Here is a 24,784-nt window from a genome sequence, read left to right on the forward strand (position 1 = left end):
ATGAACAGGAGTTACATTGTCAAGGAAGTAATTTCATCAAGGTGGAACTGTAAAACCATGACAGCTACTTGAGTAAAAAGAACTTGGATATTCTATTAATCCTGTGTTATTCACAGCAGCACTGGAATATGTTTGAGAGTTAAACAGTTGAATTTTGCATCTTTTTTTTGTCACTTAAATATATGACATAATCAGTACTTTCCTAATCCACTGTGGGAGTGGTAGTCTCTCTTCTCCAGCCCCTCAAGAAAAGTTTTAAAGCAGAGGGTGTACTGAGGTCCTGTATTACTAAGACTTCATACTTTTATAAAATATATTACAGTAAACTGTGAAGTATGATTAGACTAATCAAAACATAGAATTGTGAATATTAGTGAATAAAGTACACCTTGTGATATGTTGTCCTTCTTATATTCGCTTACTAATGCACAAACCTGTCAGTTACAGTGGGTCCACTCAGCAAGAATTAGTAAGATGTGATTTCTGTTTTTAATTTATATTATATGACTGGACCTAAGGTATGAGTTTTAGATGTTTTGAAACTGAAGCTTAGGTATGCTGACTAACAGCAGTTGTGCAAATGTTGTGTTATACTTTTTTCCCTAATGCTGCATTTCTCTTTTCTGCTTGATGTACCCTTTTGTGCTTTCAGGAGGACTGTGAAGTGGAGAACGTTTGGGAGATGGGTGGGCTAGGCATTCTGACCTCGGTACCTATCACTCCCAGAGTGGTCTGCTTTCTCTGTGCCAGCAGTGGACATGTGGAGGTAAAACATCTTGTTATGTTGTTGATCTTAGAATGTTTACAAGCACCAAAGTATTCAGCAATTGTGTATGCATTTCCTTTTTTGTTAAATCATGTTATATAAGAGGAAATTCAGGCTAGAAGCTTTAACTCCATCCTTTGATAACCCTGTTGTGTCCCACAGTACCTAAACACATGATATATAAAATCAGCTACTGTTTCAAGAGTTCTGTAGTTCTCCAAAAGAAGCAATCTGATCTGTGTTAGGTATTAGGGTAACCTTCTTAAAAACACCTTAGTCCCATTTTCAGACATGACTTAGGAACACAAATCTCATTGAAAATTTGAAAATTTTGCCTCACATGCATCTCAGCCTGTTAAAGGTTGCATGCAGTAGGGGATGTGTTTGTCCCTGAAAAAAAGTACCTGTAGTGCTTTGGGACCACCTGGACAGAACAGGACACCAGTTGAAACTTCTGAGTAGGGCTGTTAAACAATTACAAAAATTAATCGTGTGATAATTTGTGCTGTTAAACAACAATAATAGAATACCATTTATTTAAATATTTTTGGATGTTTTCTGCATTTTCAAATGTATTTGATTTCAGTTACAACAATACGAAGTATACAGTGCTCACTTTATATTTATTTTTGATTACAAGTATTTTCGCTATACAAAAAGAATAGTATTTTTCAGTTCACCTTATACAAGTACTGTAATGCACTCTCTTTATCATGAAAGTTGAACTTACAAATGTAGAATTAATACTGTTTTATTTTTGAATGCAGTTTTTTTTCTACAATGTAAAATTTTAGAGCCTGCACGTGCACACAGTCCTACTTCTTGTTCAGCCAATCGCTCAGACAGACAAGTTAGTTTACATTTGCAGGAGATAATGCTGCCTGCTTCTTGTTTACCATGTCATCTGAAAGTGAGCACAGGCATTCAGATGGCACTCTTGTAGCTGGCGTCACAAGATATTTACGTGCCAGATGCGCTGAAGATTTGTATGTCCCTTCATGCTTCAACCACCATTCCAGGGGACATGCATCCATGCTGATGACGGGTTCTGCTCAATAACAATACAAAGCAGTGCAGACCGATGCATGTTCATTTTAATTATTTGAGTCAGATGCCACCAGCAGAAGGTTGATTTTTTTTTTTGGTGGTTTGGGTTCTGTAGTTACTGCATTGGAGTGTTGCTCTTTTCAGACTTCTGAAAGCATACGCCACACCTCGTCCCCCTCAGATTTTGGAAGGCACTTCAGATTCTTAAACCTTGGGTCGAGTGCTGTAGCTATCTTTAGAAATCTCACTTTGCTACCCTTCTTTGCCTTTTGTCAAATCTGCAGGGAAAGTGTTCTTAAAATGAACATATGCTGGGTCATCATCTGAGACTGCTATAACATGAAATATATGGCAGAATGTGGGTAAAACAGAGCAGAGGGCATACAGTTCTCCCCCAAGGAGTTCAGTCACAAATTTAATTAGTGCATTATGTTTTTAACGATCATCATCAACATGGAAACATGTCCTCTGGAATGATGGCCGAAGCATGAAGGGGCATACGAATGTTTAGCATATCTGGTACGTAAATACCTTGCAATGCCGGCTACAAAATGCCATGCAAATGCCTATTCTCACTTTCTCGTGACACTGTAAATAAGAAGAGGGCAGCATTATCTCCTGCAAATGTAAACAAACTTGTTTGTATTAGCAATTGGCTGAACAAGACCTAGGACTGAATGGACTTGTAGGCTCTAAAGTTTTACATTGTTTTGTTTTTGACTGCAGTTCTGTAACAAAATAAATCTACATTTGTAAGTTGCAGTTTCCTGACAAAGAAATTGCACCTACAGTACTTGTATGAGGTGAGTTGAAAAATACTTATTTCTTTTTGCTTGTTTGTACAATACAAATATTTATAATAAAAATACACACTTTGATTTCAGTTACAACACAAAATACAATATATATGAAAGTATAGAAAAACATCCAAAATATTTAATCTATTTCAGTTGTTATTCTGTTTAACAGTGTGATTAAAACTGCGACATGGGTGCTTAAAGTGGTTTATGTGTGTGAATTCCAGTGTAAAATATCTGAATGCAAATACTTGTTCTGTGAATTCTAAACCAGAATTAGAGAACAGAATAGAGAGCAGTTGGGTTTGGTTGAGAAGTCAACAGTGTTTGACATGCTGATGTTTTTCCCCCTTGTAGTTTGTGTATTGTCAGGTCTGTTGTGAGCCCTTCCACAAGTTCTGTTTAGAAGAGAGTGAGCGCCCTCTGGAGGACCAGTTGGAAAACTGGTGCTGTCGTCGTTGCAAGTTCTGTCATGTATGTGGGAGACAGCACCAGGCAACAAAGGTACTAAGAATAACCATTTTGAGAGTGCTGTTTTCTTTGTCCATCATAGAATCATAAAATCATAGATGATCAGGGTGGGAAGGGACCTCAGAAGGTATCTAGTCCAACCCCCTGCTCAAAGCAGGACCATTCCCCAACTAAATCATCCCAGCCAGGGCTTTGTCAGGCCTGACAGTAGAAACCTCTAAGGAAGGAGATTCCACCACCTCCCTAGGTAACCCATTCCAGTGCTTCACCATCCTCCTAGTGGAAAAGTTTTTCCAAATATCCAACCTAAACCTCCCCCACTGCAACTTGAGACCATTGCTCCTTGTTCTGTCATCAGGTACCACTGAGAACAGTCTAGATTCATCCTCTTTGGAACCCCTTTCAGGTAGTTGAAAGCAGCTATCAAATCTCCCCTCATTTTTCTCTTCTGCAGACTAAACAATCCTAGTTCCCTACTTCCAGGAACTGTTTAGTTTAATTTATCTAAATCATTTAACAAAGGACTGGATGTTTTGTGCACATGACAGCATAGTATTCTCATTCTGGTGAATTCAGATTGACTAATGTATGTAGTGCCACACTGAAGATTGAATCTAGTGTAAAATGGATTTTTGCATTTCTGTAGCAGTTGTTGGAATGTAATAAGTGCCGAAACAGCTATCACCCTGAGTGCCTGGGACCAAACTACCCAACAAAACCCACCAAGAAAAAGAAAGTTTGGGTGAGTTTGCTCTGTTTGACTTATATTCCTTAGGAGCTACCAGCCAAAGCTCAGGCTAGTCAGTCTGCAGATCTTTGATACATGATGGGATTTCTTAGACTATGACAGAATTACAGATTCTATGTACAGCCTATTAAAGGATGATTACTGTTTTATAAGGTAAATTTGAAAAAGTTTCATCATTAAAGACTGACTTTTGAATGCTCTCCTTGTGAATGAAGACGGGCAGGCATACAAGAGGAGACACCTGTATTTTAGCCTTATTATGAGTCCTCCTGAGCAAACTGAGTGGACAGGGGCCAGGGAATTCCCTTATATTAGTGAGTAAACACATGAAATTCCATTCTGACATTACTGTCAGTGGACATTGTTATGGTGATGGGTGTGAATGGGATTAGTGTGCTAGACTGTTCCTTGTATTTCAGGTTGTTACCTCTTTGGGGAAGGGACTGTCTTCCTCTGTACAGTGGCTAGCACATTTTGTATACTACTGTAATATGAATAAGTGTTTTATGCTGGTATACCTATGGCTTTGTCAACTTTCTACATTAGCCCTTATCTGAAACAAGAGGTTGTACGGAATGTCTTAAGAATGTTGTCCTTGTCAATACCATGTTTGTTTGTTTTCCAAATTAAAGAAGGGTTTGAGATTAATTGTACCACAATTTCTAATGGCAAAAGTGCTAGACTGAAGCACATTTTCTGTTGCATGGTCGGCTTTTTACCATAAGGAGGGAAGCATCTTCTCTGCTACCAAAGTTGTCTGAAGTGAGGGAAGTGACTAGCCATCCAACATGGGCCCAAAGATGCATATATATGGGATTTACACACACACACACACACACGTGCACACCTGTTAAATAATAAAAATTGTGAAATGGATCTTTAGAACCCTCAGAAGATAGCAAGGATGCTAACTCCTGTCAAATCTCTGTCCCCTCTTACAGATCTGTACCAAATGTGTTCGCTGCAAGAGCTGTGGTTCAACAACTCCAGGCAAAGGATGGGATGCACAGTGGTCTCATGACTTCTCACTGTGTCATGATTGTGCCAAACTCTTTGCTAAAGGTACAAAACAATTGAGGTTGCAACGTTGTTTATGGTGAATGTAGTTTGAAGGTATTCTCAAGGTGATCACAACTATTGTAAGGAAATCTTATCACAGAATGAAGTGATGGCCTATGAGGCAGTTGAGCAGTGTTGCTGATTCCAAGCTATAGTGCAACTCCAGTGTCATGACCAAGAACCAGTGAAATCATAAACTATGGAAACTTTTGGTATGTGAAATCAGGGAAAGTAGGGTTGCTTTTTACAGTGGTTAACAAAGAAAAGTCAACACTGCCTCTTAGTGAGAGAGTTTGGGACTTCCATATAATAAGCACTATAAATTGTTGCAGGGTTTATTTCAGAACTGTTGTCTAAAGATCCTTACCAGCAGTAGAGAATAGGGTACAAAATTTAAGACAGTATCATGGCCTGATTTAGGCCATGTCTATATGTACAGCACCGCAGTGATGCAGCTGTACCGGTGCAGCTGTGCCAGGGCAATGCATGTGGTGAAGACGCTCTATGCCGACAGGAGAGACCTCTCCCGTTGTCATAAAAAAACTACCTTCATGAGTGGCATAAGCTATGTCAGTGGGAGACGCTCTTCTGCCAACATAGCGCTGTACACATGAGTGCTTATGCTGTTGTAATTTATGTCGCTCATAAGGGTGGAATATTCACACCTCTAAGCAACATAAATTTTGCTAGCATGGGCTGTAGTGTAGGCATAGCCTAAAAAACAAATACTTTGGGTTAGGTGTCCTCCTCCTCCTCCTCCTCAGTCTCAGTTCAGGATCTGAATCTAAGTGGTATGGATGATAAGGGGAGGGGTAAATGACTAGACCGTGATAGGAAATTGAGTTTATCCCACTTGCCAGATTAGCAGGATAGGTTTTTCTGTCTTATACTTCTACAGGCAAAATATCTTTTTCTCTTTCTCACTTTTCCCTACAAAGCTATCTGGTCAGTTTTTTATTTTGTCACAAGTCTTGCAATAAAGGTAAAAATGAAGTGCTTCCTTATAGTGGCATTGTAAGACCCACATGGACTGTAGTTTATTTTTTAGGCATTCTTATTTTTTCTGTGTGTTGTAAGGGTAGAAGTAGGAGCAGTTTGCATTTGGGCGGGAAGGTTTCAGTGGGTTTGCTTCTCAGAAATATAGTAAGCAGCCAGCCAGCCTTAGAGATGTGCCTGCGGCATCTGGAATGATGATTGAAGCTCCTGGCTTATTTTCAGGAAACTTCTGCCCACTCTGTGACAAGTGCTATGATGACGATGACTACGAGAGTAAGATGATGCAATGTGGGAAGTGTGATCGCTGGGTCCACTCCAAATGTGAAAATCTTTCAGGTGAGGCAAATTGTCTTTACTACTCAGCAGGCTCTCCTGGGCCCCTGGACCAATAATATGGCGGCATTAAACGTTTCCATGTATGGATGTTGCCACTAGACTAAAGGGATCAAATTTTAGACATTTAGAGTGTATGTTGGGTGATATTTTAAGAAAAATACTGATTTTCCTACAGTTGAACACAGGTTTAAAATTGACAGTTTTCGGCAAATTTTGATATCCTCCTTCACAAGCTACCTAACGTAATAGCACTGTAACTGAGTTCCACAGTTACCTTCTATGCAAAGATCATAGAATCATAGAATGTCAGGGTTGGAAGAGACCTCAGGAGGTCATCTAGTCCATCCCCCTGCTCAAAGCAGGACCAACCCCAGTTAAATCATCCCAGCCAGGGCTTTGTCAAGCCTGACCTTAAAAACTTCTACGGATGGAGGTTCCATCACCTCCTAGGTAACTCATTCCAGTGCTTCACCACTCTCCTAGTGAAATAGTGTTTCCTAATATCCAACCTAAACCTCCTCCGCTGCAACTTGAGACCATTACTCCTTGTTCTGTCATCTGGTACCGCTGAGAACAGCCTAGCTCCATTGATTGATGATGGGAAAGACTGGGGTATCGCTAGACAAAGCAAGTGTGGTATATAGAGTGGTTCCTTTTTTGCCTCTCTTTTACCCCTCTTCTAGTTAAGCAACTCAGGTTATGTTTGTTACTTTTTTTGTCTCCAGATGAGATGTATGAAATCCTCTCTAACCTTCCTGAGAGTGTGGCATACACTTGCATTAACTGCACAGAGCAGCACCCTGCCGAATGGCGGCTGGCACTGGAAAAGGAGCTGCAAGTTTCTTTGAAGCAGGTTTTAACAGCCTTGTTAAATTCCAGGACTACCAGTCACTTACTACGTTACAGACAGGTGGGTTCACCTCTGCGTTGAGCACAATTTAATGAGTTGCCCATCTCTGGATTGAGTTCTGTCTGCTGTTGCTAGATGTCTTCTTTTGGGAAGTTGATTCATTGTACTTGGTAAATCCGAAGTAGATATAATTAAGTTTTTATTTTATATGGTAATCTACATAGGTAGACATGAAGGATATATGATCTTTAAATTAGTGTAGGGCAAGTGGTGTTTTAGGGAGAGGGGAAATTTGGGACTTCAACAGTAACAATGTCTCTGACTGACGTTGTGGAGACTGTATGGTTGTAAGATGTTGTCAGACTTATGGAAGTGAATTTGTGTTCTCACAGCTGATCACTGCCCTTTGCATGTGAACAGGCTGCTACTTGCGCCCATGCTAGGAAATGTAATAAATTGTAGAAATCCTTGCAGACGTGCAGGAGAATTGCCCCTGTGTAGTTCACAAAGCTGTTTTTTTATGAATTGGGGCTTGTTGCTGCTTAAATTCAGCAGTATTGAAAGCGTTCATTTTAAGCTCTGCTGCCGAATGATTTTGCTTTCCTGTCCAGGCATCATTATGCATACGTGTTTTTTGCCAAAGTTCTGGGATAGCCTCCCTTTTGTGCACAGTACGGTTTAATTGTAATAATGGGATAATAAAAAAAATCAAAACTTCCCACATATGCTTAGCATTTCCTGTGTGAAATGACATTGTGGAACTACATTATAGGGCAGTGGAAGTTTAGGTCTCTTGTTTTGTATTCTCTACTCTGCCACTGTGCAACTCAGGATAAAGTCCCTTCCCCACTCTGCCTCATTTTATCTTTCTGTAAAATGGAGTATGTTTACTTATCACACAGGATGGTGATAGGCTTAATTAATGTTTATAAATCACTTTGAGGAACAGCACTGTACAAGTATGAAGTATTCTGTGAAGGCAGTGGTGTTCTGCAGGCATGTATTTGTGTGGCTCCATTTCTGAATGGTCTGAAAGTTGGTCCAGAACTTTGGCAGCTTGGCAGAAAGTTATTTTGTACAGCACAATAGGTGAGTGTGTTATTTTGAATAAAAATGATAGGTTCATGCCTTAAGGAGGAGTCTTAATTAAACACTAAACAGAAAGAGATGATAAACAGGAGGATGTGAGCGAGGGGGAAGAATAAAGACTATGACCATGAAATAGCAAAGGGAATTATTATTGTAGATTGTACAACATTTTAGTTCCACAGTGAATTATTTAATAGAATTTGGTGACCATGTCTGAATGAGGAGTAAGGGTAGAAGTCAGCAGTAGGAATCAGTTTAAAAAGAGAGACATTTTTCCCATTTATTTTTTTGAGGAGGACTCAGAGCTTTATCCATTGAGCCTACTGGTCTACTAACGTGTGACTTTGTTTTGTCACCCAGTCTTAATTTCTGCAGGAAATAGTTAGTGTATTTAAGTGTGACTCTCACTCAGTAAAATGCTGGATATAGAATGTTTGTCCTTTTCCTTTTAATGTTAACAGGCAGCCAAACCACCGGATTTAAATCCTGAGACAGAAGAGAGTATCCCATCCAGAAGTTCTCCTGAAGGTCCAGATCCTCCTGTTCTAACAGAGGTCAGCAAGCAGGAGGAGCAGCAGCCTCTGGACCTGGAAGGAGTGAAAAGAAAAATGGATCAAGGAGGTTACACTTCTGTGGTATGTCAAAGTTAGGGGGTAACTTCTCATTCTTGTTAAAATTGCTCAGTTGTAATAAATACCCTTTTCTGGTGACTATAATGCCATCTTTGTAAAATAGCTCATAGAATGCCGAAGTCGTGTCTTTATTGAACAAGGAAACTTTTTTAAAATATTAAATAATATTAAAGGGAAGCCTTTAAAATATTAAATTTACACCATTTTGTGACATGTTCTTTTACACTGAGAAGGCATTTGGTTACAGCTATTACAGTTGCTGGTGAAAAATCTTTGTGTGTTACTTCTAACGAAATATATATAGTCCAGTGACTTCACTGTTTTTGCTTTCATCTGAGTTTTCTGGAAATGTATTATTCATATTTAGAAGGAAGAGAGGCTTGGGAGCAGTGTATGTAAAAATGCTAATATAACTGAATCAACTTGCTGTGTAAGGAACCGGCACTGAATAATGGGATAATCTTACCAATTTTATTTTTTTCAGAAGCTTTTTCATTTACAGATAATCTTGCCTTTGAATGTATATTCTATTTCCATTGCAACCACATGCCGTGTGTCTTTAAAATAACCCGTGAAATTTAACCAAGACACTGTATAAAATGGCAGTTTAGTTACCTCATAAGGTCCATTTTGACTTTGGTTTTGCTTCTCTCGGTATTGGGTGAGGGAAAATCGTGTAAATATTCCACATCACTTAGAAGCAACCCCACCAGTCAATTCGCAAATCAGCGTGCGACTTGAGGTGTAAAGAGGGCGAGATCTGAGCTTTTGAGGAGGAGCATCCCATTGAGTGGGGGCTTACCATGCCGACTAAGGATTTGGAGACAGCACAGGTGTGCAGAAGAGAGGAACATGCTGATATGAACTGTGTTTTCTTGTAGTTGGAATTTAGTGACGATATTGTGAAGATTATTCAAGCAGCCATTAATTCCGATGGAGGGCAACCAGAAGTTAAAAAAGCTAATAGCATGGTCAAGTCCTTCTTTATTCGGGTGAGGAATATAGTTTATTTTTAAATACTGCTTTCTATGTAATTACCTCTTTGTATTAAAAAAAATAAATAAATAAAGTTTGTCCTTTGATTCCCAAACTTCCAGATTAGCTGTTCGTGCTGCCACTGGAATTCAAAGAGTTCATCACATTCTGTGTACTTAGCATCTTTCTGGTTAAGCTATTGGTTGGTTGGCTGTCCTTGTGAAATAAGTTAGTACCTTGGCACAGTTCTCAACCTTAATGAAGTCTTCTTGACTGACCTGAGATCTGCACATTTGCTATGGATCTTGGATGAATTTCTTGAATCTTTTCATTAATATTTTATTATTCTAATTTAGCATTGTTTTTATTTCAGCAAATGGAGCGTGTTTTTCCATGGTTCAGTGTAAAGAAATCCAGGTTTTGGGAGCCAAATAAAGTAACAAGCAAGTAAGTAACTTTTTTGCATCTAGGAGCAGTACCCTGCCGTTTGTCACATGTCAAAGCAAAAAAGAACAAGACATGCTGTTACGTAGTAGTAAAAAAAAAAACAAAAAAAAAAAAACAGTCAAATTCCCAGATGGGTTTATTGTATGCATTTTATACTTCTGAAACTGAGAGACTAAAAGCATGATAGAGAGCCTGGTTTCGTGTGAGCTGCCCTCTGTCTAGCATAGCCTTCGTTCTATGTTTATATTATCCCTGAAGGAAACAAACGACAGCAACACAAATGTTGAAATGTAACTGATTGGTAGTAGTGATTAGTTGAGAGCATATACAGGTTTTAAGTATTGAAAGGAACTGTAGCTGGATACAGACTGTGGATTGTTTACAGCGTCCAGGTCATTGGTAGAGCCAGGTCTGACCGTTGACTCCTGTTTACATTTTCAGCAGTGGGATGTTGCCGAATGCAGTGCTGCCTCCTTCACTTGACCATAATTATGCTCAATGGCAGGAGCGTGAAGAGAATAACCGCACTGAACAACCCCCTTTGATGAAGAAAATCATTCCAGCTCCAAAACCCAAAGGGCCTGGAGAACCAGATTCACCAACTCCGCTGCATCCCCCAACACCACCTATCTCTAGTAAGAAACCAGATCCCTGTAGAGATGACCCAAACCATGATCTGCCCATTCTTCTCCAGACTCTTGAGAGCCAAGGGGTAGACTGCGTTAGCTCCACACAGGGACTTGTACATGTTCATTCTTTGAGAGAACTCTTGGGTGTATTTGAATAATCTGTGAATGGTTTCACAGTCTCTTGCTAGTTCAAACCTTATCAAGCAATGAGCGTATTTGCTGTTTGACAGAGCTGATTGAGGCACATCCAGGATCCTGGCAGCTCCATTCAAATAAACTAGGCACAAGGGCTGGCTGTAGGGAGAGGAGAAGCAGGCAGCAAGACATAGGCTGCTGGGGTGGGAGGCAGAGAGGAGAGTGTCGGGGACACGATACAGAAGGCAACATGAAGTTCCAGAGCAATGCAGGGGCAGAAGAAGAGCGGCTCCATTAAGGACACCAGGAGCTGCAAGGATAGACACCACAAATGAGATCAAAGGAGGCTCTATTTGGTCATGGGAGCAGCCCTATAGCATGGGACTATTGCACAGGAAGCCTCAGCCCTTGGGGTAGTGGTTGTCTTTTCTTCATCTTTTTTCTCTCCCTGCCCATGAGGAGAGGAAGGTCAGGGGACTAGATGCGAGACCTGACGTTCTACTGGTCCCTCTAGCTGTCTCTTCTGGGCCAGGAAGAGACAAATACATAGATGTACCTGGCCTGAAAGGAGGCTGTGAAGGAACACCTTAAAATATCTTAACCTGAACAGTTGTCTGGGATTCCTCTGCTGAGCCATGGCCAGTGTCATGTTCATTTCTCCCCAGAAAGTGGCCCTGTAGCCCCTGAGTTCTGCCTTACTGACCCTGCTCTCTGGTTTAAAACAGTCAGGCTAGTAATGAATGCTGCATATGCTGCTATTTGACTCTTCTACATTTGTGCACTTAAAACTCTTAAACTGACAAGTTTTCTAAACAAGTATTTCCATCCCCCACTCAATTTTTAAGAACCAGTTGCCAAGAATAAACATTCTTTCTTTTTGCTGTAAGGCTCTGATAGAAGCCGGGAGGATAGCCCTGAACTTAATCCACCTCCTGATGTGGAAGACAATAGGCAGTGTGCACTCTGTCTGAAATATGGTGATGATAGTGCTAATGTAAGTATCTGCACAGCACTCTCTCTATAATAGTGACAGACTGTGACAGTGGATTGTCCTTTTGAGCTGCCATTGATAACAGGATAGATGCTTGCTGATTTCTCTGTTCGTAGTTAATATTAAAATAGTATTGCTGCATTAGGTCAAAAAAACCTTTTTCTTTAAGCCTGGTTCTGATCAGGAAGTGTGGTTTGGTTTTAATTCCAAATTTTAATAATTATTATTATTATTTGTTTTTGGCATTTTAAGAGTCACTCTTTTGATACAAGTTCACCAAATAATGCATAGAGGGAAATTATGAGCTGCATTTATTTCCAATGAAATTTCTAATTCTGGGACACAGACAGAAAACCCGTAGAAACAAAAGTTTAATTTTTCAGCTTCCCATAGCACATTGAATACTGTGGAGCATGTAACAGGTTAAAATTGGAGCAGCTACTACTACTATTTAGGCTGTCCTTTTTTTAAACTGAGATTACTGCTAATTTGCTAAACTTCCTTTTCGGATGGATTGAAATCCAGTGCAAGTGGAAGTTTGCTGGGATCTTTATGCATTGCTGTACTTTAGGACAGTGGTTTTCAACCTTCGTTGAAATGTCTAAGATTTCGAAAGGAGTGCACACCTCCCATCAAAATTTTTAGGGGTATGCAAATGAAAAAAGACTGAAAACCACTCTCCTAAGGAGTCTTTGAAAAACTATGTATTACATGTTTTTCTTTAGGATGCAGGACGTCTCTTGTACATTGGCCAGAATGAATGGACACATGTAAACTGTGCTTTATGGTCAGCAGAAGTGTTTGAGGATGATGATGGGTCTCTGAAAAATGTACACATGGCTGTGATCAGGGGGAAGCAGTTGGTGAGTATAAGCAAATGTGGCTTGGTTAGGGTTGAGACTGGAGTCCATCTAAGGGAATTCTTGTGGGTTTTTTCCCTCCTCTCCCTTCCTATTATTAATCTGATTTCTGATTTTAAGTTTTACCACTGTCTGTAACATAGAGTATGTTCCCTAACTAGTCCTTAGGCTGGCATTTGAAAACCTACTTTTCCTCCTGATGCAGTGTGAACTCCTGGTATAGAAAAATATTGGAGATCAAAGGGTTAATTTGCTTGTAATAGGAGGGCAACGCTTTATGGACTCAGAATTTTACAGGGGACTCTCCCATGAACAAATTCTTTGTGAGTTCAGCCCCAGGCCCCAGCAAGTCTAACACCAGCCCTGGCAACACCATTAAAATGGGTTTGCAACCCACTTTGGGGTCCTGACCCACAGTTTGAGAACTGCTGCTATATATAGTTAGGTCTTTCTGGTTCATTTCTGTCTGCATTTGCCTTGATTCTAGTGAGGCTTGGGTAAGAGAGAGACACTATTCCTAGATCAAAATTCTAGGATAACAGGGCTAAAGAGTGTTGGTTCAAAATAAGATATTGACTGAGCCGAAATGGCTGCTTGCCATTTGAGGATGTTCATAAAATCCAGTATAGGTTGGTTACTTTTTAGAGATCTCGCTTACAGAGAGAGACATCATAATAAACTCTGCAAAAGGTTTTTCTTAATTCTGACCAGACTTGGAAAATGAACTAACCTTCTTATTGTGACACAGTGGCTGCTTTCCTCCTAGAAGAAAGGAAATGGGGCTGAAGGCAATTGCACAAATCAAATTGAAGTAATCTGGCCAAATCTTGGTATTGTATCATTTCCTCCTAAACAATGGTTTTCATATTAAAACTTCAAAAATAGCGATAAATTGTGCCTGTATTTTGGCCAGCAGCAAGCCCCACAGGAGGGAGTAGTTGCCATTTCTAGGTCAGGGCTGCACATGCAGAATTGTGCAGGCTTCATCCAAGAATACCTGTGTGGTTCTTGTCCTGAAGGGTGATAAGCAGGATAACGTCTTTGGATTTTGAGGGACCCAGAGTTTAGGTGGAAAATAGTATGGTCTTCAGGGAATTTTCTTCTTTCTCCATTGCAAACACAACCCCCCCCGCCCCCTTCCCTCCTTCCCGCACATGTGCGCTGTCTCCTGTAAATGGGTTTTTGGGTGTGAGCCTATGCAGAATAACTCATTTGTATAATTTTTAACTTTGATTAACATAAGCTCATTCAAAGTCTAAACCCCTTTTTCAGTCTGTGAAAGGAAGATTTGTTCAAAAAGACGTTTTTGTAATTTTTCCATGCTTTGGCTTTGTAGAGATGTGAGTTCTGCCAAAAGTCAGGCGCCACAGTAGGCTGCTGTCTTACTTCCTGCACTAGCAACTATCACTTCATGTGCTCCCGAGCCAAGAACTGTGTCTTTCTGGACGATAAGAAAGTGTACTGCCAGCGGCATCGTGACTTGATCAAAGGAGAGGTGAGATCACGCTCATACCCCTTTTTGTCCAAGGCTTGGGAGAACTGTAGCACTAAGCATTTTTATTTCTTAAAAGGTTTAGGTGAATGTGCTCTTGATGAAAGTAAGGACCTGACACACTAGTGGGGAAGAGAGGTTACTGATGTGACTAATAGCTCTGGATACATGTGGCAAGTGCTGTATAAGTCTCCACACAGCCCCATCTGAGAGACCAAATCAAGTATCCGTTGAGCAAGGCTGGGTGAAACGTGTGTGCTTCCTTTAAAATTAATGTGTTGCTTGGGGGGTTCTTGCTCTAGGTGGTACCGGAGAATGGGTTTGAAGTTCTTAGAAGAGTTTTTGTGGACTTTGAAGGGATCAGTTTGAGAAGAAAATTTCTTAGTGGCCTGGAGCCAGAAAACATCCACATGATGATTGGTAAGGCCTGTGTCTCTTAGCGTTTGTGTCTGTCTTTTGGTGCTGGAATCTGATCTCCTCTCTCTTCTAGAACCCTTCTTGTCCTCTTTCTGGTTTAGGTTCAATGACTATAGACTGCTTAGGAATTCTGAATGATCTGTCAGACTGTGAAGACAAGCTGTTCCCCATTGGTTATCAGTAAGTATAAACTGTTTCATCATTAGGTAGATCTCACTGTACTAGACTCTTATCAGTCATGGGCTCGATCGATAGGTCTTTATTCAGGGAAATTTGCGCTGAAGCTGATTGTAGCTTGCTTGAGCAAAATCTGCTCAAGAACCTTGAGATTTGGCTGGATGATTCCAAATAGTACAGGAAGCATATAGCCTCCATAGTTTTGAGAAGATGGAAACTGAAGACAGGAATGTGGAGGTCTCTCTCTACATTAGTGACACAATTAATTTTACTTTCTAAATATTTTCCAGGTGTTCCAGGGTGTACTGGAGCACAACAGATGCTCGGAAGCGCTGTGTGTATACTTGTAAGATCATGGAATGTCGACCTCCTATTATAGAGCCAGATATCAATAGCACTGTAGAGCATGATGAGAACAGGACAATTGCTCATAGTCCAGCACCCCCAACAGGCAAGTCTCTTAAGATACTTTTCTAGTGGCAAATCCTCTGTATATTTTTTCCTCAACCATATGGCTCATGATTTTTAGCAAGCCGATGAGAGAGATTCCAGAAAGTGAATTTTTTGCCCTGTGCTCAGTGTCCTGTGTGTTCTTGGACATAGAACTTGACACACAATACCCTCTGTGCTGCAGAAGTGTGCTCCAGTATTTTACGATTTTATTTTAAAAAATTGTTTCTAGGACTCATGGTTGCATAGGTAGTCTTGGAAACTCGAACCTAAGCTGATGCAGCATTGCCTTCCAGTCTTCAGATAGCTTGACACAATAGCTCTGAGAGTTGTGAACTGACCCATTTGTCACAGGGGTGTTAACTCTGAAACCAAAAATTATGCTTTAAATGTCAATATTGGTAAATATTTCATTGTTGTTATTTTTAGCAAAATCCGCTAACTGCTGTGCCTGTTCCATAATCCCAGACTGCTTCCTACTCTTCCACAGATGCTGACAGCCTCAGTCACCTCCTTCCAAGCTGTCAAAACCTCCAGCTTCACTTCCAGACAACTTCTACAATGCAGTTATGCGTTGTCTGTACAAAAACCTGCAGTATATTAAAAACATACACAAAAGGGTATCTGTCTTATTATTTTAGGCACCTCTGACAAAAATAAAAAACAACCTGAAATCAGCTAAATGCACCAGCAATTTCCAATATAATTCATCTCCTCTTCAAGCCCTACATCCCCAAAAGCCTGAGTATTCAGATGAGCCTTGTATTGGCTCTTGAAGATCAGCTGAACCTAGCTGTTCTAACCTAGAGTAAGGATAGCTCCCAAAGCAATGAATCTCTTTGAAAATATTCTGTCACCTTGGGGCTCCAGTTCAAGTCTCTCTTGATCACAACAGTGGCAGTATTGCACAAGAAGAGACTGTTTCTCAGGTAGGCAGGTCCTATACCATTTAGATCAAAACCAAATTATTTAAATCCTCCATTTTTCATTTAACTACAGTTGTCACAAAATTTTAAGTTTGCTGCCCCACGACTGCTGCAACAGAATCCTTTGAGCCTTGCTGTAGAATTGAAAGCAGTCTTGCTGAAGAGTACATGAGGACTTTGAGTGTCGTGCAAGTCTGTGGCTAGAAGGGGAGAGTAAGCGTTTCTCTAGACACTGTGGCAGTGTGCACTAGACTGGTGTAAATTGCAGAATGATCGAAAGCGTTGCTCTCTAACTGCCCCGTGTAGACACTGCCAATGCTTTCTAAGAGATTCTTAGTGCATGTTAACATAGTAGTGTTTCAGAAAGAACTACATCAGTGGGCACTGGACACCTTTTAGAGTATGTCAGTAGGTCTACATGGAGCAATTGGGACACACCAGAATATACATCCCTCTTGTACGCATTGCTTCACTGACTACCTAAGTAGGTAGTTATAGCCAAGGCTTGGGAATCACGAGACTTTCTTGTTACTGTAGTGGCAAAGGTGTTCATGGGGCTTTATTGACATGTAAAAAGACAAGGTCATTACCCCAGGACAAAGTATTAGTGAAGCTGCCACATGGGTGGGTCATAAATTAGTTTTACGTTGTGTGTTTTTTGTTTAAGTGCTTCAGCTGAAAAAACATATTTCGGAGCAAGAAATTAGACTTTTACTTCCTGAGGATCTAATACAAGATGTCAGTGATTTTATGTTTTGTTTAAAAAAATGTATCTTGACTTCTCTGAGTGAAACTTGTCAGCAACAGATGGTCCAGGGTTTTAGTTTTTAATGTCTGAATTTTTATTACTCTTACTTTGCAGCAGAAACCCTATCCAAGGAGAGTCGAATAACACCAGAAATGGCAAACCCTCCATCTCCAGATCGTCCTCTGCGTTCTCAGACCTCCAGTTCCTGTTACTATCCTCTGATCTCAAAAGGTCCCAGGATCAGGACACCAATCTATCCCCTAACACACCGGTCTCCTGGGTCTAGGCCTTTGCCCTCTGCAGGTATCGTGCTGCCTTTCTTTCATTGTTTTTGTGTCTCTCTCATGCTTTGTTTCTCAGAAGTTCTGCTCACTTTAGATACTCAGTTTGCTTGTTGTGGAGATGATCGTGCAAAATGGAGCATGAGGGAAGAAGAGAGGGTCTGGGGAACATGCAGGAGAGATTATTTGTCAAGACTGCATACTTAAAACAAAAATATGCCCAGGAAAAGGCTCTAGAATTGTCATAGCTGTCAGCAGTGATCATAGTTTTGGCTTATTAAAGTCCCAAAAACTTTAAATGGCACTTTTTAGTGAGACTCAGAGTTTCAGTATCTTGCGTGATCTACTTCTTGTGTGTGGTGACCATGTGTTCTTTAAAAAGCATTTGTAGAATCTTTTATAAAAAGCTTTGAAATCCTTTGGATGAAAGATATATAAAAGTTCAGTTTTAGTCAAAAAGGGGGCATACTTACTGAATTATTTCCAAAGTGTGTTGAAAACCTACATTAAGCAGTTCAAATTTACTTTTAAAGACAAGATAGTAATCCTCTTCAGTTATCCTGAAACTAGTATGCTCTGACATTAACATGTGTAATGTTGGCAGCAGTGAGGGGTAGCAGGTAAAATAATACTTCAGAGTTATTTTGAATTCATTTGTTTAACTTTTATGATGTCTTTTGTAAATAGAATTAGTTCTTGCATTTCAAAGACTTGAAATTGTATAGCATCGAACCCTACAGGATATAATTCAGAAATTATCAACTTTTAGCTTCAAAAGATGCAGAGCTGACAATATTGGATATTTACAAAGAGACTGATTTTGGGGGAATATGTATCTTCAGTCTTATTTCTTCATTTTTAATTTGACAGTTTTTCTAAAACATGTTTTGTTTGTTCAATTTCTTAGGTATGTGCATCGTTCTGTATAATCAAATTGCATGTATGTGTTGGCTATGTGATACCCATATTGTTTCACTGTATTTTTTTTCCTGCTTTTTCTCTTCAGGAAGTCCTACGCCAATGACCCATGAAATAGTAACAGTGGGAGATCCTTTATTATCGTCTGGACTTAGAAGCATTGGCTCTAGGAGACACAGTACCTCCTCTTTGTCACAGCAGTCAAAACTCCGAATGATTTTTCCCACCAGAGTTGGGAACACTTACTCCAGACACACTGTGCCTGGAGTATCTAGTATTGGATCCTCTTCAGAGCATGAATCAAGCTCAAAAAATATAGACAACTTCAAAGGGTCAGTGAATTTAAGTGCTCCAAGTGCTTTAGCTCAAAATAGCCCTAACTCTTCAAGCTCTCCAAGAACGGTAGCTACAAGTGTAAGTAAAATTTGTCATTTGGGTGGATCTCAGTCTTCAGAAATAAAACACTCTACCAGTTCAGAGTTGATGTCCAAAATCACATCTTCAAAGGGAGAGAAGACAAAATTGTTGAGCTCAAAGGACTCAGATTCTTCAGCTCATAGCTTTGCTTCATCTGGGAATCCTAAAATGTCCACCCAAGTGCTCAGTGCATCAGGCATAGAATTAAACATTAATAAAAAGGGAACTTTTCAAGAACCTTCTTCTGCAACACTTTCTTCCAAAGAGACAATGCTCTTTCCATCTTTCCATCAGAGAGGCCCAAGGAAAGAGAGGGACCTACATATGGACCTCATACAACCAGAAAAAATCCCTTCTGTTGAAGACATAGATGGAAAGAACTTAAAGCCTGCTGGAATAAGTAGCAGATCTTCTGCAGCAAGTGACCATGTGGTTTCTGCTTGCAGAGACAGGCGACAGAAAGGAAAAAAATTAACAAAAGACACTTTAAAAGAGAAACATTCTGTAAAAACTTTTACAGACTCGAGTCAATTGACAGCCTGTGATGAAGGAAGCTTGAAACCAGAATTCATCAGTCAAGTTTTGGCAACTGAACAGATTAGTCAGAAGTTGTGTAGTAATGTTTCTGCTGAGAAAACTGGGGATAAGTCTCCACCTAGACAAGGGGCATCTAAAGCTCCATTGGTGCAAGTTGAAGTGGACTCAAAAGAAGCACAGGCTCCTAGAAAACGCACAGTTAAAGTAACCCTGACTCCTCTCAAGATGGACAGTGAAAGCCAATCGAAAAATGCACAGAAAGAAAGTGATGCCGAATCGCAGAGTAAGGATGCAGAACCAACTGCTTTGACAGAGCTGTCTTCAACTTCTGAAAGCCAAGGAGATGGTTCTGTTGTCCAGGGAAGTCCAAGTGATACTCCTACCCAGGAATCTCAAAATAATTCTTATCCAAACCTGCCTGTTGAAGACAGAAACTTGATGCTTCAGGATGGAACTAAAGCTCAGGAAGATGGTTCCTACAAGCGGAGGTATCCCCGGCGAAGTGCTCGGGCAAGATCTAACATGTTCTTTGGATTAACTCCTTTGTATGGTGTGAGATCTTATGGAGAGGAAGACATTCCATTTTACAGCAACTCAACTGGGAAGAAGCGAGGAAAGAGGTCTGCAGAAGGACAAGTAGATGGTGCAGATGACTTAAGTACTTCAGATGAAGATGACTTGTACTACTACAATTTCACCAGGACAGTGGTTTCCTCAAGTGCAGAAGACAGGCTTGGATCCCATAATTTATTCAAGGAGGAGGAGCAGTGCAATCTTCCCAAAATTTCCCAATTAGATGGTGTGGATGATGGAACAGAAAGTGATACAAGTGTTACAGCAACAACAAGAAAAGTAAATCAGGTAACCAAAAGAAGTGGCAAAGAAAATGGGACTGAAAACTTAAAGCTTGATCGAGCTGAAGAAGCTGGAGAGAAAGTACAAGTCACCAAGAGCTCTACTGGCCATAAGACTGACCCAAAGATTGATAATTGCCATTCTGTAAGCAGGGTTAAAACACAGGGTCAGGATTCCTTGGAAGCTCAGCTGAGTTCCTTGGACACAGGCCGTAGAGCTCATGCTAGCACGCCCTCAGATAAAAACTTATTGGATACTTTTAACACAGAACTGCTAAAATCAGACTCTGACAATAACAATAGCGATGACTGTGGAAACATTCTCCCTTCGGACATCATGGACTTTGTACTAAAGAATACACCATCGATGCAGGCTTTAGGAGAAAGCCCAGAGTCCTCTTCATCTGAACTTCTAACACTGGGGGAAGGGCTAGGTCTTGATAGTAATCGTGGCAAGGACATGGGTTTGTTTGAAGTGTTTTCTCAACAGCTGCCAACTGCTGAACCAGTGGATAGTAGTGTTTCTTCCTCTATATCAGCAGAGGAGCAGTTTGAGTTGCCTTTAGAACTTCCATCAGATCTCTCCGTTCTAACTACTCGTAGTCCTGCTGTGCCCAGCCAAAACCGCAACAGGCTTGCTGTAATTTCAGAGTCTTCACTCTCATCTTCAGGAGAGAGGTCTATACTGGCTTTACCTTCCACAGAATCTGGAGAGAAGAGAGTTACAGTCACAGAAAAATCTGCATCCGATGAAGGGGATGCAACTCTTTTAAGCCCAGGGGTAGACGCAAGCCCTGAAGGACATATGACTCCTGAGCATTTCATCCAGGGTCACATAGATGCAGAGCACATAGCCAGCCCACCTTGTGCCTCAGTAGAGCCAGGACATGGCAGCAACCAGGATTTAACTAGGAACAGTGGTACCCCTGGACTCCAAGTGCCAGTATCACCTACTGTTCCTCTTCAAAACCAAAAATATGTTCCAAACTCCACTGACAGTCCTGGTCCATCTCAGATTTCTAATGCTGCAGTACAGACAACCCCGCCCCACCTAAAACCAGCCACTGAAAAACTTCTGGTAGTCAATCAGAATATGCAGCCTCTCTATGTCCTCCAGACTCTTCCCAATGGTGTTACACAAAAAATACAGCTGACTCCTTCTGGTAGTTCTGCACAGAGCGTAATGGAGACCAATACTTCAGTACTAGGGCCCATGGGAAGTGCACTTACATTGACTACAGAATTGAACCCAAGCCTGCCACCATCTCAGTCTTTATTCCCCCCCACTAGCAAAGGACTGTTGCCTATGTCCCATCACCAGCATTTGCATACCTTTCCCACAGCTACTCAGAGTGGTTTCCCACCAAATATTGGCAGTCCTGCGTCAGGTCTCCTTATTGGTGTACAACCACCTCCTGATCCTCAGCTTTTAGTGTCTGAAGCAAGCCAGAGGACAGACCTTGGGACTACAGTTACCACCCCAACCTCTGGCCTTCTGAAGAAACGGCCAATATCCCGACTGCAGTCACGGAAGAATAAAAAGCTAGCTCCGTCTGCAACCCCTTCTGCCATAGCTCCTTCAGATATGGTTTCCAACATGACTTTGATTAATTTTGCTCCCTCCCAACTTTCCAACAGCCCATTAGATTTGGGGACCCTTGGGAATTCGACATCCCATAGAACTGTTCCCAATATTATTAAAAGGTCTAAGTCTGGAGTCATGTATTTTGAGCAAGCGTCTTTGCTGCCCCAAGGCGTGGGAGCAGCCCCTGCTGCAGCAGTTGGCACTTCACCCAGCATTATTGGACCAGATGCTGGCCACCTCACGACAGGGCCAGTGTCGGGACTAGCATCAAATTCATCAGTGCTGAATGTAGTATCCATGCAGGCCACAGCAGCACCTAGCACTGGTGGGTCAGTACCTGGCCATGTTTTGGGACAGGGTTCTGTAACATTAACTACCCCTGGATTGTTGGGAGACCTTGGCTCAATAAGCAGTCTCTTGATCAAAGCCAGTCAGCAAAGCCTTGGTCTTCAAGAACAGCACATGACTTTGCCACCAGGTTCTGGGATGTTTTCACAACTGGGGACATCGCAAACTCCAGCTACAGCAGCAATGACAGCTACATCAAGCATATGTGTATTGCCTTCAGCACAGACTATGGGCATGACAGTTGCTCAATCATCCACTGACCCAGAAGGTCCTTATCAGCTTCAGCATATGACACAACTTGTAGCCATCAAAAATGCTTCTTCCCAGCTGGACCTTGACACTGCTTCAGCACCTCAGCTGTCAAGCTTTCCTCAGCTAGTGGACATTCCTAACAACACAGGACTCGAGCAAAGCAAGGTTTCCTCAACTGTAATGCATGCCAGTTCAGCTTCGCCTGGAGGCTCCCCGTCATCTGGCCAACAGTCTGCAAGTAGCTCAGTGCTTGGTCCCACAAAAATGAAGCCAAAAATTAAACGAATTCAATCGCCTTTAGACAAAGGGAGTGGAAAGAAGCATAAAACTTCTCACATGTGGACCAGTCCCCCTGAAGTACACATTCCAGACAGAGGGGCCAATGCTGTATCCCAGGTCTCAGCTGCAGGGTAAGAGAAACACGTTTGCTTTTGTGTATCCTTGAGGTTTTGTAACAGTGGTAAAAATTGGCTCTTGTTGCACTTGTCCCCACATCAAATTTCCTTTTTATCTTCTCATAGTGAATCCTTTAGTAGTAAACTCTCGAGTAGCATTCACTGCCATCAATGGACATCTGGACAGGGAAAGCAGATTTCTAAAGAAGTCAACACACAATCTTTGCCTTCATTCATGGTTGACAGCCCTGTCAGATTGTTGGTAACCATTTATTTGGGGGAGCAGAGTTGTTTGCAAACACGATACCTCTAGCTGTGCTATAATTTAGTTGGTGGTTAGCTGTCATGTTGATAGAAACTTTGGATCTATCAATATATACTTTTTATCTTAAAATCTGGCAGCATTTGGCCTGATTAGAACTTGGATTGGAACGCTGCAAGGAAAACGTGGTGGTTACAGGAAATGGTGGTGGTCTGAGGAAGTTGCACTCTTCCAAGTCATTACCAAGAGACTGCTCTAGTATGTTCCTATGGAAGTACTATGATGCTCACAATACCAGCTTTTTAAGTAGAACTTAAAACTGAGCCTCTGACCAGTTGTTGTCATTTGAAGATCCCATGGTACTTTTTGGAAGAGGAGAGTTAGTCCTAACATCCTAGCCAAATTTCTAATTGGATTATTACAATCTGCCTTCCCAAGTAACCCTGCTATTTCAAGTGACAATGGGATTCTGCACACCCTGATTGTTGTGTGGTGGTGCTGTGTGCTGGAAAACAAGTGTCCTCTTTCACTTTTAGAAATGTCTATATTTTAGTGGCTGGGGAAGTGGTATCCCTACTTACAGTTCGTAAATTGTCTTGAATTCATTCTGCCCTATATTTTGCCCTCTGGTTTCTCTTCTTTCTTGAACGCCATGGTACGATTTTAAAATGTCACAGGAGCAGAATACTCTCCGTTAAATGTTGTTAATAGCATGTTAACGCTGCAGAGATTTAATTATATGGTTAATTGTCTGTAAATGCTTCTGGAGCCTTGGATAGATGTCTTTTTAGTTTAATGAAAGGGTTAAAGTGGTATGCTAGTTCATGTCAGTAATCACACTGCATTTTCATCATGCAGCAGAGTTTTCTCTTCCCTTTAGAAAGAGGACTCACATGTTATAGGGAATGTTTATGGAATTTAAAGCCAGAAGGGATAATTAGACAATTCAGTCAGATCTATATATGTTACAGGCCAAAGAATTTCACCCCATTACTCCTGTACTGAGCCCAATAGCCTGTGTTTTGCTTTTCATGAAGATGCTTTAGCCAGTCAGTCTGCATTTGAAGAGAGTTTACCACTTTCCTTGGTAGCTTGTGCCGATGGTTAAATGCCCCCACTTTTTAAATGTTTGTTTTCTGACTTGAATTTGTCTGGTGTTAACTTCCAGCCAATGGTTCTTGGTCTTCGGGAACAGCATGTGACTTTGCCAGCAGGTTCTGGGATGTTTTCACAACTGCCAGTTAACATCAGTTTTATAGAATGTAAACTGTTTTAAAGAGCAGTTCAGAACTTGGTGTATTCTCTCAGTGAAGTACTTATACACTGTAATCAGGTCAACTCTCAATCTTCTTGGGTCCTTTCCGGTCTTACATTTATATCATTCTTTGATTTGTTTTGATAAGCTAAACAGACTGGGCTCAGGTGTCTCACTGTATGGCAGTTTCTTTCCAGTCTTTGAACTAAAGTAGCATTTGTCTTGGTGATTTTACTTGAGGTGCAAATCTGTAGGAAGAAGGGGGAATAAGGACTGTGGACCTGGGTGCTGAATGTGACACTAAACGTTTTTATTCAGAAAGTCCTCCAAATGTCCTCACTGTGTGACATTGCCAGCAGTCCATATGATAAGGGATTTGACCAAGGGCAACCCAACAATCCACTGCGGTTCTTGGAGGGCAAGGGACCTGCCTAAAAGTACCAGGTGGGTCCCTTGACCTTTTCCTCTGGTTAGTTGGGTCACATGACTCAGTTCTACAGTTCCTTGATGTTTTTTAACTCAGTGCTGGTAAGTCTGTTTTGAAAAGCAATTGATCCACAATCTTTTAGACATAACTGGTCTTCTATTTGTAAATATTCTAGGCTATTTTTTTCCCCAGCATACCATCCTTTATGGAATGTC

The 24,784-nt window shown here is 41.0% G+C and overlaps 1 protein-coding gene across 4 annotated transcripts in view; it reads left to right on the forward strand.

Moving 5' to 3' along the window:
- KMT2A (lysine methyltransferase 2A) overlaps positions 1 to 24,784 on the forward strand; it is a 58,467-nt gene that overhangs the window by 14,086 nt on the left and 19,597 nt on the right. For 2 of the 4 annotated variants that reach the window (XM_032777136.2, XM_032777133.2), the window contains exons 9-26: positions 653 to 766; positions 2,968 to 3,114; positions 3,728 to 3,823; positions 4,771 to 4,891; positions 6,107 to 6,220; positions 6,946 to 7,130; positions 8,621 to 8,794; positions 9,673 to 9,783; positions 10,140 to 10,213; positions 10,655 to 10,848; positions 11,865 to 11,971; positions 12,694 to 12,831; positions 14,165 to 14,323; positions 14,623 to 14,740; positions 14,839 to 14,917; positions 15,205 to 15,365; positions 17,153 to 17,341; positions 18,326 to 22,640. In XM_032777136.2, the coding sequence (XP_032633027.2) occupies positions 653 to 766; positions 2,968 to 3,114; positions 3,728 to 3,823; positions 4,771 to 4,891; positions 6,107 to 6,220; positions 6,946 to 7,130; positions 8,621 to 8,794; positions 9,673 to 9,783; positions 10,140 to 10,213; positions 10,655 to 10,848; positions 11,865 to 11,971; positions 12,694 to 12,831; positions 14,165 to 14,323; positions 14,623 to 14,740; positions 14,839 to 14,917; positions 15,205 to 15,365; positions 17,153 to 17,341; positions 18,326 to 22,640 (6,596 nt within the window). The remainder of the gene's footprint in view (positions 1 to 652; positions 767 to 2,967; positions 3,115 to 3,727; positions 3,824 to 4,770; positions 4,892 to 6,106; positions 6,221 to 6,945; positions 7,131 to 8,620; positions 8,795 to 9,672; positions 9,784 to 10,139; positions 10,214 to 10,654; positions 10,849 to 11,864; positions 11,972 to 12,693; positions 12,832 to 14,164; positions 14,324 to 14,622; positions 14,741 to 14,838; positions 14,918 to 15,204; positions 15,366 to 17,152; positions 17,342 to 18,325; positions 22,641 to 24,784) is intronic. The other 2 variants (XM_032777134.2, XM_032777135.2) reach the window with 2 other exon arrangements.

This window comes from Chelonoidis abingdonii, chromosome 18, assembly GCF_003597395.2.
Source record: "Chelonoidis abingdonii isolate Lonesome George chromosome 18, CheloAbing_2.0, whole genome shotgun sequence".
NCBI classification, from domain to species: domain Eukaryota; kingdom Metazoa; phylum Chordata; order Testudines; family Testudinidae; genus Chelonoidis; species Chelonoidis abingdonii.